Genomic DNA, 13,683 nt, shown 5'->3' with positions numbered 1-13,683 from the left:
TGCAGCCTGGGCTCTGCTCCCTCCATGGTCTCTTTCTCTGGCAAGACCTCAGTGCTCTCCCCCTCACTGCACGTTTCCTCATTAAAATGAGGATTTTTTTTTCACGCCTTTCCTGGTCCCAGTGACCCATGAGCAACCTTAGCGTGACTCCCCGCTCCTCTCACCCAGGATCCAGGCTGGTGCCCCAGGAGGGAAAGCCACCGGCTCTGGTCCGGGATGTGCAAGGTCACAGGGATGGGGCTGGTGTCAGCGTCCTCAGGGCTGGAGCAGGTGAGGGCAGCCGTGCCCCTGAGCTGCACCCGTCCTTACTGGGCTCCTGTCGAGTCCTGTCCTGGGGGGCAGAGGGGAGGGGAGAGCTGGTGATGTCTGCACAGTGGGGACCCGACCCTGCAGGCTCTGGGCAGGGAGTGGCAAAACGGGGACCTCTGGGCTTCAGATGGGCTGAGACCACCTTGTAAACCCCGGGCCTAACACCCAGGGGGTGACGAGAGCAGATTTCTGAACAGCACCGTAAGGGATGGCGGGGCCTCTGCCCCCTGCGCAGCCTGACGGGCTTTTAGCCGGGCCTCTTCAGTCAGGGACTCGCCCCCCATGCCGGCGGGCAGCCAGGCCCTGACAGCAAACACCCCAAGCCCGAACGCGGTACCGTGCGCTTCCTGGGACCTGCTCTTTGCTGGGATAAATCCCAGAGCGGGGACGATGGTGCAAGTAAAGCACGACTGGAGGGCTTTGAAGAGCCAGCCTGGCTTATGTATGGCAGAGACTGTAAGAATAAGACAAAGCTAGACAGCCATGCTGTTATTTATTCCTTACCAAATGCGGGAATGTGAGTGCACTCCCCAAAATTCCAGGACAAAACTGCCCCAAGGCCACACCAACCCCAGGAAGCTGCTAACCATGAAGGCCCCCCCCAGCCCACTGTCTCAAAAGGATGCTCCGAGGGGCGAGAACGAGAACACCATTGCCTTAGGAAGCTCAAATAAATACCACTGTGCACGGCCACGGCCCCGCTGCCAGGCCTGCGGCTCCTCCACCAGCTGCTCCTGCCGGGCCTCCTGCCCCGAGATCCCTTCGGAAACGCGGGGTGCCCCGCGGGGCTGGCGGGGCCGTCCCTTTCGGGCCGTGCATCTGCCTGATGCTGCTGGCAGGTTGGCCCGTTCCCCCCCAGCGGCCCTGGCCCTTCTCTTGCCTCCTTCCCCCGAGCCCCAGCCCGGTCCTGCAGGGCCAAACCGCGGGGGGACCTGCCGGAGCCCCCGCTGAGCAACCAGGTGCAGGGGGGGGACAGCTCAGGCCGAAGGAGTCAGCCTGGCCCCCAGGGCAGGTCCTCAGCTCCTCTCCGAGGGGTGCACGATCTTGGCACCCCCCCCCCCAACAGCAGCCCAGAGGCGAATCCCAACAGCGGTGTAACAGCGCTGCGGACTGCCCTTTTTCAGACAACAAATCCCACGGATGCGATGCAACTCTGACCACGGGTACAGTCACTGGAGCCGGGAGTAAGCCAAGGCCACCTCCAAAGCAAAGACGCCCGCAGTGCTCAGGGGGTGCAGAGGCTGCACATCTCCTCCCAGATGGGCTCAGGAGTAAGCTCCAAACCCCACAGAGTTTGAGAAAATGGAGTCAAAGGGGCTGGTTATGGCACGGTTGAAATGAGCCTGTTCTTCTCTACTGAGGAAATGAGGCTGTGCATGTTTAGGAAATGGGTGTCCTCTAGTGGATTCAGCATAGCTGAAAATAACTTGTAGTATTCTTACAAGTTGAGACGCATCCCCTTTCTGCAACTGCAGATCTCCTGGTTTCCCAGGGAGCATGCAGACTGTCGGTACAATTAACATGACCTCTGACAAGAGACTTCATTACTTATGTGGTATCTGGAAATAATCCCTCCAGGTGAAAATGAGCCCTTGGCTCTCAAATGCATCTGCCCCCTCTGGTCTGACTCACCTGAGCAAGCCATCAGCTGGAAGACAGATCAAGTGGTCCCTAAAGCACTTCCCTTGGATTCCATGAAATGACACATTCTACATTGCACAGCGACTGCATGACATGCTACAGGACGCTGAACAGGAGCTCCCAACTCGTTCTGCACCATGAACACTTTACTGGCCTGAATTAAAAATTATGGCCAGAAGGGTGGAAACACGGGGGCTGGGCAGCTACGCTTCCCAGGAGGGATCTTCCACCACTCCAGCTCAGGCCAACTCTTGCTGTTCCAAACAGCCAAGCAGAGCAGCACGTCAGCACTGCCTCCTGCTTCATCTCTGCGAGCTGGTGCGGCTTAAGGCAGGACAAGATTCTGCTTCTCAGCTTCTGTGTCACTCCCTGCTCTGCGCTGCCTTGGCAGCTCTTGGCAGGGCTGGCAAGCAGTTCTGCCAGCAGATGTTTCACCAACACCAGCTGATCTCCAATGCTCCCCAACCAAGCTGCATAATTCAGCAGCTGGGGAGAGGTAAAGCTCCTTTCCCTCTGCAGTGTGGGAAACATCCAGCACGGCGGGGAGCCGGGGAGCCGCAACCTGGAGGGAACAGCCACTGCTTCTGACTGGCTGGAAAGGGCGCTCTGCCTTCATTTACCTTCCTCCTGCAAAGGCAACGACTAGCGAAGACACTTCAGAATAAAATTAGTAACAAGATGTAGCACACTTATTTTTAACAGTGACCTTCATCTAGATCTGAGATTTTTGCTTATTTTTTTTCCAAAATGAAAGCCAAGTCAATCATGAAATTCCAGGAGATGATGTTAACTCTTTATTAATAAACTGATTTAGAAAGGCTTAGCAAGACAGGATTAATGGATTTGATGGTCAGAAAGGGCTGCTGTAATCTTCTACTCTGACCTGCTGCAGAGAACAGGTCTGGACCTCCTGAAGCCCACCAACTGAGGAAGCTGCAAAAGGGCTTATCTTTTAATCCATGCCATGGAGAGTCTCTGGAAAGTCACTACATTCTGGTCCAACAGTCAGCCTCACTGCGAACGCCATGCTTTCTGTTTCCAGTTTTGTTATATCTGACTTCCCCTTACAGCCCTTGGCTGTGTCAGCTGAAGTTCTTTAAATAGTATTCTTTAAATATTGTGTTTCAAAGTATTAATGACTCTCTTACTCATGCCTGCTTTATTTTACAGTATAAAAGTAATAACGGGCTTGATTCTGAACTTAGTTACTCCCCAAACCACGTGGAATAACTTCCTTCCTGTAATGGTTTCAATTTTACAATTGCGTAACAGAGACTGAACCCTTCTCCACAAAAGTACAAACCAAGCAAATCCATGGAAGAGCAAGTCAGCTGTCCATGCTCCTCTGGGCCGCCTGCTGTACTGCGTAGACACTCTGAGCAGCTCAGTGTGGAATGGTAAAAAAGGAGAGTCAGCTGTAAAGTGCTAGTTTTTTTGAGGAACAAATGAAAAGTTCGATTACCAAAGCATGTCATATGTCTGAGCCCAGCTCTGCGCACTGCTTGTCTGATATGTGGTTAGCTAACGACTCTATGATGTCAAGAAGGAGGAGCTGACTTAGGGAGCGGAGATTTGGCAACTTGGAGACCTTCAGTGAAAAGAAAAACAGAACAGAAAAAAAAAAGAAAGAAATTAAAACCCTCCCCAAACCGTAGGTGATGTATCACCGTTTTACCCCTACCACCCCACATGAAACAGGCAGGTCAGGCAAGTCAAAGGCTGGCACATACAGCGTGAAATCACCGTCGTAGAACTGGGCTGCAGAGGATGGCCCACGGGCGCTCCAGTCACAAGGTCCTGCACTTAAAACCCAATTCCAGACTGCTGTGTGGAGGGGATGGCAATGGAGGACAGCAGAAATTCTGACCCCAGCACTGCCTCTCTGAGAAAGGAGCATAATTACTGTTTATATTGACAACTCTACGATGCCAGCTAAACACTCTCCTAAAAGCAAAGTTGGGCCCTGAACTTTGAAGTCTGCATGTTTCTACTGAGAATGTGACTCAGGACCTGATCTCTCCACTTTTGTGTGCTCCTAAGGAGAGGCTGTGCTTAGTGTCCATGCTGGTTTTGCTGGTATGCCTCCTGCAGTCAGAGCAGGTCATTGGAGCACTAGCCAACAAAAACCTTCACCACATCAGAAATATGAGAATCTACAACAAACTTCAGGTTTTTGGACTGTTCAGAAGCTCAACTGTTATCAAAAAGGAGGCCTACATTCCTTCCTTCTCCACAACCACATAGTAGTGAGAGAGTAATCTCTCTTTCTAGCGTTATTAACATACATGCCTACCCTTGGAGGCGGACTGCCTAAAAGCCTGTCCATTTACCCACCCTGTATTAACTGATCTAATAAAAGATTATCATCTTACTCTAAGAAGCTTTACTGTGGTAAAGAATAAAGACATCCCAAGCATCTTTTGAAACCCAGGAAGGAAATGGCTGAGCACGCTTTCAGAAAGAGCTCAGGACATGTGCTTGAAGTAATATCCCCAAAATAAGGGTCTGCGAGGACTGGGTGGGAAAGAGACCCCATTAATGCTGGTGGGAATCCTGCCCCCACACTGAGGCACGCACTGCGGAGGAAGAGATCAGGGTGTCAGTACAAACACTTCAGAACAGCAGTTTTATTAGGGCTTTTGCACAATACTGACACACAATAGCCTAAAAACATGTTGCCCAAACTAGCGAACCTCCGGGAACAGCTCTTCAATTAACATTCTTGCTGTGGGGTAAACTCCTTAACAGTCCGAATTGAGGACAGCATTAATCAAGCTGGAAGACCAGGAGATCCCAATGGTCACACACCCAGCCTGCCTAAACCCTGATGACACACCGGGCTTGTGCAGCTAGAACAAAACACCCTTCAGAGGCTGTGGCTTGCCAGGGAGCAGAACAGCAAGTATTCGTGCCCAGCCACACATAGAGTCACCCAGTCCTGGGCCAAAAATCACACACTGAAGCCTCTCAGGCCAAAGAAAAACATTGCATAATTAAGATTTCTTCATGCACATCTGCTTGACAGTCTTCCAGCCATATTTTGATAAAAACTGTTCCAACAGTCAACAGTTTAAATATAAAACATTTCCACATATTCTGGTTGTTGGAGTACAATTGAGTAACACTCAGTTCAAACCTCTTTTTCTGAAATATCGCAAACGTTCATTCCCTCCCCCCCCCCAATACGTTCTGGTGAGAATCACACCAAACTGTTTGTCTTCCTGTGGCTTCCACTGGGAAGCTGGGACCGAGATTTCGGCTCTCAGGGACTGCAATGCACTGACCCCAAACCCCAGGAGATGTCCCAGTCACCAGGTTACCCTGTAACCCGCAGTGGGACCATATTCGATCCCCTGCTGAAGTTGGGCCACTCTGTAGAATTCATGAGGCCAGAAGAAAATATGTAAGATGAAGGCAAGGGCTGCAACCTCACATTGGGGACTCTCCATTAGGAGTGTGATTCTTGGATGCTGGCTCCACTCTCAAAGCCCTTCATGCATTTTCAGTTATTTCTGAATGTAAAATGCATTACGCTTGGGCAACTTAAGGGTTTAATAAAGAATACCTTCCTCTGTCTTATCTCTAGATACAAACTGGACTTAGCAGTGCGTTCCTTCCCCATGGGCACTGGCAGGAGGATTGTGAGTTTAAATACACAGAAGAGAGCGAGCTACTTGAATACCAACTAGGGAACTATTAGCAATAAGCGTGTATCATCCAGAAATCCCAATTCCTGTGATTTATCTGCCAATTTCAACAATGCTAGTAAGTTGTGCAATGAACTGGTGACATGCTGAGAAACTCTCATGGAGGGATCATAACTCATAGGAATAACTCAATGACAATGACTTTATTCTCTCGAGTAAAGAGAGGAATATCAGCACATCAGGCTCTTGAACTTTCCTATCTCTAATGCATCATCCCACACGGGTGGAACATGGAAACTGCAGAAAGCCCAGCCAGGACATGGTAATTTGCCTTTAGAGCAATATATGACAATATAACATCTATGACAGAGAATACTTCAAGAGAAATATGAACAGCACACTCATAACCACTAGTGAGAGATACATTTGTACCCTCAATACATACCAAACTTATCTTGCTATATACATGAGAACCCAGTGATGGAATGGCACAAAATTAACAGCTGGAACAAGTGGAAATGGAAGCAATTCTGGGTTAATTTCTGTTTTGGAAGGTCTTCACATTTCCAGACTAGGCTGTTCTAGTCTTTCATCTATTTTTGGTGTGAAAAGCATGCCTAGCAGACTTGTCAGTGAGTGTCAGTAACACGCAGCCAGCTCTCAGCTGTCTCACGAGAAAGAATGAAATGGATCCCTATATTAATGTGTCTTTAACTAACGTAGCAACAGAGGACAGCAGCTCTCAAAAGCCCCAGAAAAGATGCAACCAACCTTGGTGAACTGGTGAACGATGATATGCAGGCAGTGCCTCTTCATGTCCAGGGCTTGGGTCTTGTCAGCTGCCTCTAAAATCTAAAGCAAAAGCAACAATGTGATTTTCCTTTTGCATAGCTCTGATGTACAGTGCACAAACACTGCTCTGACTCGGAGGTAATGCCTCTGAGCCAGGCAAATGCCTCCATTTTTCATTACAAACCCGAATCTTTTCTGAACTATTCAAAATTAAGCCTTGGATTTAAAATGTATGGAGTCCTCAGGAGATAATCAGTAGGAAACTGCAGATCTGTTTCAGAGCCAGGTTCCCTGAAGTGCCCCAGCAAGACTGGCAAGAGCCAAAAGCAGTTAACGCTGGAACTGATTCTGCTTGTGTTGCAGAGGGTTAGGTCTGCCTACCTAGCAGATGGCATTGTGGGCTTTCTTATCACAGAGTATCTTTTGTTAGCTTAAACTTCCTTGCCAGATCCTGTCAGCACTACTGATAAAACAAGACTAATGTCACCTGCACATCACCATTTGCCCTGGTTCAAATGTCTACCAAAAAAGGGTTTGGAGTTGAGCGCTGAGCACATGGTACAACTTAAAAAGACCTTTAGAAACAGTGGTCTACAATGGGGGATGAGTATCTTAAGAGGAACATCCTGTTGGCCAGTTGAGAAATACCTGCTAAACACTTCAGCACAGGAGCACTGCTGACACACAAAGCAGATAAGGAAACAAAGCTGCAGGCATTAAGGGTGCAGGACCACTGCCACACCAAGGGCTTGTGCAGTCGTGGTGGATGTCAGTTTGGAAGCCACTCAGTGAACCTTGGCACTGGGGGCACCCACTTGACTAGACCCTTTGGCTTTCCCTATCTAAGTCAAATGACTAATTAAAGCTGTTTGCGGACAATTACCTGGAGTACATTCTCCACTGTGACATTCATTTCTAGATTCTGCTTACAGTAGGCTTGTAGTCTGTTGTTGGAGAAGCCATAATAGTAGGGTGCAGCAAAGAGGTAGCTATTAATCTTATTAAGGAAAAAAACGTAAAGCAAAGGAAACAGCACTGATTGTAAACACAAGTCAATGAGAGAAGTTAAAAGGCAGTGCCTGGTAATGCAACCCTGCCAAATAATCCTCCTAGGTTGCAACTGGCAGTCTAGAGCAAAAGGAAGGTGAGCTGCTATACATGCACTTTAGAATTTAAGGATACAGGGAGTCTTCAGGAGGCATGTTTACTTCTCCATAATAAATGTATCTAAGCATAGATTCAAATGCTTGCTTACTGGGAACCATTTCACCTATAGAAATATTCACTTGCCCATCTTCTGGCATGAAAGAACGAAACATGGCTTCAAAGTAACTGGAAAAGGAAATAAAATTGATGTAATACATTCTGCAGACAGATGGTCTACCCCAATATTGTTTAAAGGCTGCTATTAAGGACTGCAGCTTCCAAAGCAAATTCAGGTGACAACCTGGGCAAAAACACTGCTAAATTACTGTTTCACATATGTCTGTCTGCCTGTGAAAGAACTCCAAATATAATCCCCCTAATTTTCATCTGCACTACCTGAAATTTGTCTCTGTTTCTTGAAAATTAGGACACATAGTGCTTTGATTTTCATCTCATTTGCATAAAACCCAGTAGAGAGCTTAAAGCATTATGAATTTCCTTGGTATCTACAGGCTGCCAATCATGCAGAGTTGTTTTAAGAGCTGTGAAATGCTTCTGGTAAAATACCACGGTAACTAATACTGAATATTATTACTGGGACTGGAAAAAAACTGTGACAGTATTTGAAATATAAATTTTATGTGAACACTTAATGCTTGGCAGAACATAAAGGTGCAGGTACACAGAACACATGAGCAAAGAGTGAGCTCCCTTCACCCACGTGCTGAGGAGGGAGAGTAGTACCCATCTTCAGAAGGGTGAACTGCTTGCCTCTGGAAGTACAGGAACAATCTCATCCCTGTTATGCACCATTTTTTGTTATGTTTATTCATACCCAGTTTTAAATATCAGCAAGTGAGAAAGAGATTCAAGTTTCACATGATTCAAAATGGATGTTCACCATCAGAAGACTCTTTCTGACCTCTGTGGACATCTGCTGCTTTCCACTTCACTGAAACTGCCTTATGTTTTACACCCTTTTCTCCTTCTTATGATTTTACAGACTCTTTGTCTTGCAGTGCAGCCTCTTACACATCCTCTAGAGAATCTCTACAGTTTTAATTTCATTTGATCTTTCCCTGCTGGGTATCGAATTGAAAAAAAATATTTAATCACTGCTGCTTAAAGGCTTATTACACTCAATGAGCAAAGCTGCTGATACAGAGTTCCTCCCTGTCTTCTAAAAAAAAGCAAGCTGATCCACAGACTGCACAGCACTGCATTTTACACATACAATATTTGTTACAGTTTTAGTAAACAGCAACTCACCTAGAGCGGGCTGCTAGTATCGCTTTATGGGCTGGCCGTGGGTGGCCATCTAAGAGAAGGATGATATCACAGAATTCAGTCCCCGCTCCTTCTAGGTAAGCCTTCATGTCCTGAATCAAAGATGTTCCTGAAAGTTAACATAATGAAATAGTTAAAGACACCATAGTTCCAGGTGACCAGGTACTATCAAACTAACATGAGGTCAAACCATTGCTGCAGCCCCTCTTTCCTTTGGGACCCTTGGGGTGAGCCCTTTCTCATAATTTTGGAGCAAAATGAGCTTCATCCTCCCCCATCACAACCCATTACCTACTGCGCATTCCCAGAAACAATCCTGGCAGCTCTGCTTTCAAACCACTGACAGCAAATGCTGGCAGTGGCCACACTGAAAGTGTTCTCTATAGATAATGAAATCTGATCCTTCCCCACACTTTTCATTATTTCCAACCACCAGGAATATAAAATCTTGTTTCTTAATGAAAAAGCTTTCTCAAATCCTCAATAAAGGCTTCTTTTATCCTACATTTTAATTAACATTTGAAAATACACAATAACTGAGAAACAGAGCACATTCAAGTCTGATCCAAATTCACTCGTATTTTCAAAGTTCGTCTTTCAATTTCTCAATGTTTGGGTCTCCTGCACCGTTCCAGCTCTGCATACAGAACCTGGCTATGCCATCTTTCTGACTGGTGCACCTCTTTTCTCCCCAGGACAAATGCCAGCCAGTGGCTTTCTACCTGACCTTCGAGGACTGTCTTCCCCATCCTTCTCTCCAGTCCTCAATTACTTTCGTGCAGTATTCCAAATCAACGCTGGCAATGCCTCTGAACTTTGTGGCCTCAGCAAATTTCACAATTACAATTCCTTTTTTTGTGTGTAAGGATGATAAAAAAATCTTGAATAAGGCTAGTCCCAAATCAGTCCTTGATGAATTCCATAATAAAATTGTAAATCAAATCTTCTTCTTTCAGCACAACCACAGAATGAAAATGAAAGGCATGACCATTAGTGCAGGTTATTTATCTCCTAAAAGAATCAGGATATTTTATTGCAAGAGAAACGCGACTATATTTAACATGACCTTTCATGTATTTTGATAAGACTATTGTTCTGATTGAAGCTCAGTGGAAAAAGAACCAGCATGTCCCAGTCTTAGTCTGGGAAACTGCCTAAGCACAGTTATACCAACTAGAGAATCGGTGGTCTGCAGCAGTCTACTTCCTAGGCTGTTTCCTAGACTAAACAAGCCATTAGCAATGCAAAACCAGCACAGCTAATTACTTTATAAAGCATAAAAGTTACCGATGTCAAGTGGCTGATCGGAATGCGTTCGAACAGGAGGTTGTTGTTTTCTCCGTACAATCTCCACTATGAGGGATGAAGAAAGATGCTCAAACTCCTTCATCATTATTACCTGATTAAAATGTGATTCCTTCACCACAAAGTTCAGGCAATGTTCCTTAAAAAAAATCACAATATTAATAAAAGAAATTACAGTTTGAAGTCATCCTACAGCATCACAAAAATGTTACCACGTTACATGTGTAAACAGCTATCCTTTCTGACCCCCGCATGGATCCTGCAGCTGGAACTATCACACAGTGACCTCCTTACTAAGTGACTATTTACGCTCTGCCTTGAACATGAAATTCAGGATGATTTTAAGCATCTAGAAAAACCTGACTAACAAATAACAAAGAAAAGACTGTCTCCCGTCTAGCTGCTCTGAAGCTTTCTAAAACAGGAATTCAGGAGATGCCAAAAACTTCACAGAGCTAACTAAGATTGGTTACTATCTCATAATAATTTATACAATTAGTTACCAAAAGTTAATTAGAAGGGTGAAGAGATCTCTTAACACTATCCATTAAAGGTACAAACAGTTAGCAGGATTTCCTTGTGTGGATTTTGCCTTAACCTTTTCTGTAAAGATTGAAGTCTGAAAGAGTATGTTCCTGTATGACATACTTGCTAGAAAAATCAGTGTGGTGGAGGGGTTACAAATGATCCAGTCCTAATGCTAAACAGTTAAAGGGACAAAAAATGGCACTTCATTTACCAGTGTGAACCAAGACTTTCCCTCAGGACACTTTAATAAGCCAAAAATATAATCGATACCAGCTCACCATAAGGTGAGTATAAAATTCACCCAAAGAATAATTCTTACTGTCCATTTTCTGTCAAGTTATTTCACCTAGAATCCAAAGGGATCTGTCGAGGACCCATCTGTAAAATGTTTTAAACAATGACTAGGATGCCAGAAAGAGCAGCTTTCTGCAGATGGCACCTACCCATGAGGACTAACGTGCACTTGAGAAGACAGGACGCCAACTCAGGGTGATCCTGACCAAATGGAGTTGTGTGGAAGAGCCCCTGTCACCCTGCTACCTGGTAGCTAAGGCAGGTGGGGGCAGCTGGCTGACCTGACATTACTGGCACTAGAGCCAACAATGCTGAGGTACCTGCTTGAGCTTCTGAGCAGCTGGTGGTACCATGGTCTATGCACCAAAGGCTGTGCCAGCATTTACATACTTGCTGCTGACTCTGCTGCTGTCCTCCCAGACGCCTTTCCTTTGCCAAATACAGTGCATAAAGAGTGCCTGAGGAAGTGCTGGTGTATACTGGTTTCTCTAGTCTCACTCTGCTTGCAGCCATCAGCTACATGGCCAACTGATGTGCACAGGCTGCTCAAATAGGCATTGCATGATCTTGCACTGAGTCTTGGACTTGGGTGGAGGAGCTGCTTCTCTGCAGCTTTAAGCAGCATCAGCTCTGGCCACTGTTGGTGGGAACCAGACCATTACAGCAAATCACGGTCTGAAACCTGGGGGTAACAACTCTACCATGACTTTCAGCAAACGCCTAGAAGCCCTTGACCTGCTGCACAGAGATGGAGAATCACAGACACATTTTTTTCAGATCAAAGGCTTGAGAACAGAGTTTAGTTGTTTCATCCGACCAGGCGAAAGAAGTCTCTGTATAAAAGTGGGACCAGAAAATGCACTGATCCCATCTTGTTGCAGTGAGAGTGGATTGATGAAGAGCCAAAGTCACGCAGCCCTTTACATCTGACCAGGCAGATATGCAAAAATATCAAACACTTAGTGAAAAAAGCCTACATAATATTCATGAACAATTGCAGAACAGTCCACACTAACATATATTCAAGCAATTCTAACTATAGGAAAGAGCTGAAAAGCTATCAGCTTTTGCAAAAATTAATTACATAAATCTTACTTTTAAAAAATTTCTTATCAGTTACTTTGTATTCAAAATGTGATTACCTTTAGCTGATCCAGCTGAAGCTTGTTAGCGTTTTCACAGACAATGAGCACATTCTGCAGATCTACGGATGCTTCAATATATTGAAGGCAGAGCTGTTCCAGGCGAGAGAGCTTGAAGTTTAAGGCTAGTTTGTATACATCCATAATAAGTAACACATCCTGCACATGACCTGAAATTACAAGAGATAAAAATGGTGGAGAGCCCACAGAACAAAAAGAGGAACCTTTCTCGAAGTATTTCTTTTTACATGAACCTGAGCATTCGGAATGGTAGAATGGGCAGTGACTGGAGTATTTTTATGGAGAAAAAAATTCCATTGCTGGTTAGACAAAATCTTAATTGATACTAAAAAAGGAATTTAAAAATTGAGGCTTAAAACAGCCACCCCAAAAGATTCCAAAGGCTAGCAGGCCGATTTTCCAAAGTGCTCAGCTGCTAACAGCTCTGCTGAAGTCCTTGGATTTTATGCAGTATTAGCAATCATCTCCCTAATTTTGCCAGACCCTTGTGAAGACACTCTGTGCTTGTGCATGTACAGATCTGGGGCTGCTCTAGAAGAGAGGGCTGAAGTACGAGAGGGGCAGTGGGGAGCCTTGTAGGCCACTGCAATCGGGCTACTGGGACACCAACTCAAGGAATAATCCTCCACAGCCTTTGCTTTCCTCACAGGAGATCCCTGGCCATCTGCTCTAACTACTTTTTGATAGAGAAAAGCCTTCCTGTGTGTCACGTGCCTTCCCTGTGTCTAATTGGAAAATCCCATTTGATAAGCATGCCCAATTCTATTAGCTCAGCCTCTGGATGGATCCCCAAGGTGCTGCTCTCTGAACTGACAGGAGCAATGAGGAATACAAATGGTCAGGACAGGGCCATTGGAGGATCCCAGCAGAAAGGTAAGCACCAGGGAGAACATCTGATGGGCTGGGGGAAGGATAGCAGGCTTCCTGGGAAGCCTGTAACAAAGGGAAGAGCTCAGTATGATAACCCTTTCCTTGGTCTGATCCCGTCCTGGAGTAAGCATGCTGAGGATCAGTGAACTGGCTGAAAGTGGGATCTGGAAATGTCAGCTGACACCAATGAGAAGGTTCCCTCATCCCCATTAATTAGACAGGTCACCTCGCAGGGAAAGCCTTGGGACAAGCACATACAAATCATTATTTTCCTGAGAATTACCTTTTACAGAAAGGAAAGATCCTGGACTGAAGCTGAAGCAACTCAGCATTAGGATAGATGAACCTCATTTTACCTGACTGTGCCACATAGCTGCAGCTTCCCCAGTCCCACGAGCTGGAATTCCCCGAGGGTCTCCAGTCTGACGCCCACAGCCCACCAGACCTCACCACACAAACACAGCCATGACTCCAGATTTGCTGTGTGGGAGCTGAGCAATCTCTGGCTATTACCTCCCAGCCTGCAAGTGTTTTAACTCAGGGATCTTCAATGAATGCATAAAATGGATTTTTCCTTTCTTGAGGCATTCCTTTGGATTGGCATTTTGACGATAAGATAAATACTGGTTTGCTCTGCCTTTCTGTGTAGGCTCAGTTTGCAATGGATCAAAACAATAGCAGAAAAAGGAAATAAGCCAACC

The 13,683-nt window shown here is 45.8% G+C and overlaps 1 protein-coding gene across 2 annotated transcripts in view; it reads right to left on the bottom strand.

The window, feature by feature from the left end:
- Positions 1–2,721: 2,721 nt before the first annotated feature.
- LZTR1 (leucine zipper like transcription regulator 1) overlaps positions 2,722–13,683 on the bottom strand; it is a 36,164-nt gene continuing 25,202 nt past the window's right edge. For both annotated transcript variants that reach the window (XM_042800016.1, XM_042800015.1), the window contains 7 exons: positions 12,092–12,261; positions 10,110–10,266; positions 8,805–8,931; positions 7,572–7,721; positions 7,273–7,378; positions 6,369–6,449; positions 2,722–3,538 (listed from right to left, as the gene is read on the bottom strand). In XM_042800016.1, the coding sequence (XP_042655950.1) occupies positions 3,422–3,538; positions 6,369–6,449; positions 7,273–7,378; positions 7,572–7,721; positions 8,805–8,931; positions 10,110–10,266; positions 12,092–12,261 (908 nt within the window). In that variant the 3' untranslated portion in view covers positions 2,722–3,421. The remainder of the gene's footprint in view (positions 3,539–6,368; positions 6,450–7,272; positions 7,379–7,571; positions 7,722–8,804; positions 8,932–10,109; positions 10,267–12,091; positions 12,262–13,683) is intronic.

Source organism: Tyto alba, unplaced genomic scaffold, assembly GCF_018691265.1.
Source record: "Tyto alba isolate M040663 unplaced genomic scaffold, T.alba_DEE_v4.0 Super-Scaffold_30, whole genome shotgun sequence".
In the NCBI taxonomy this organism is placed as follows: Eukaryota; Metazoa; Chordata; class Aves; order Strigiformes; family Tytonidae; genus Tyto; species Tyto alba.
Note: the sequence above shows the minus strand (reverse complement) of the source record. Positions and strands in the feature narration are given on the sequence as shown.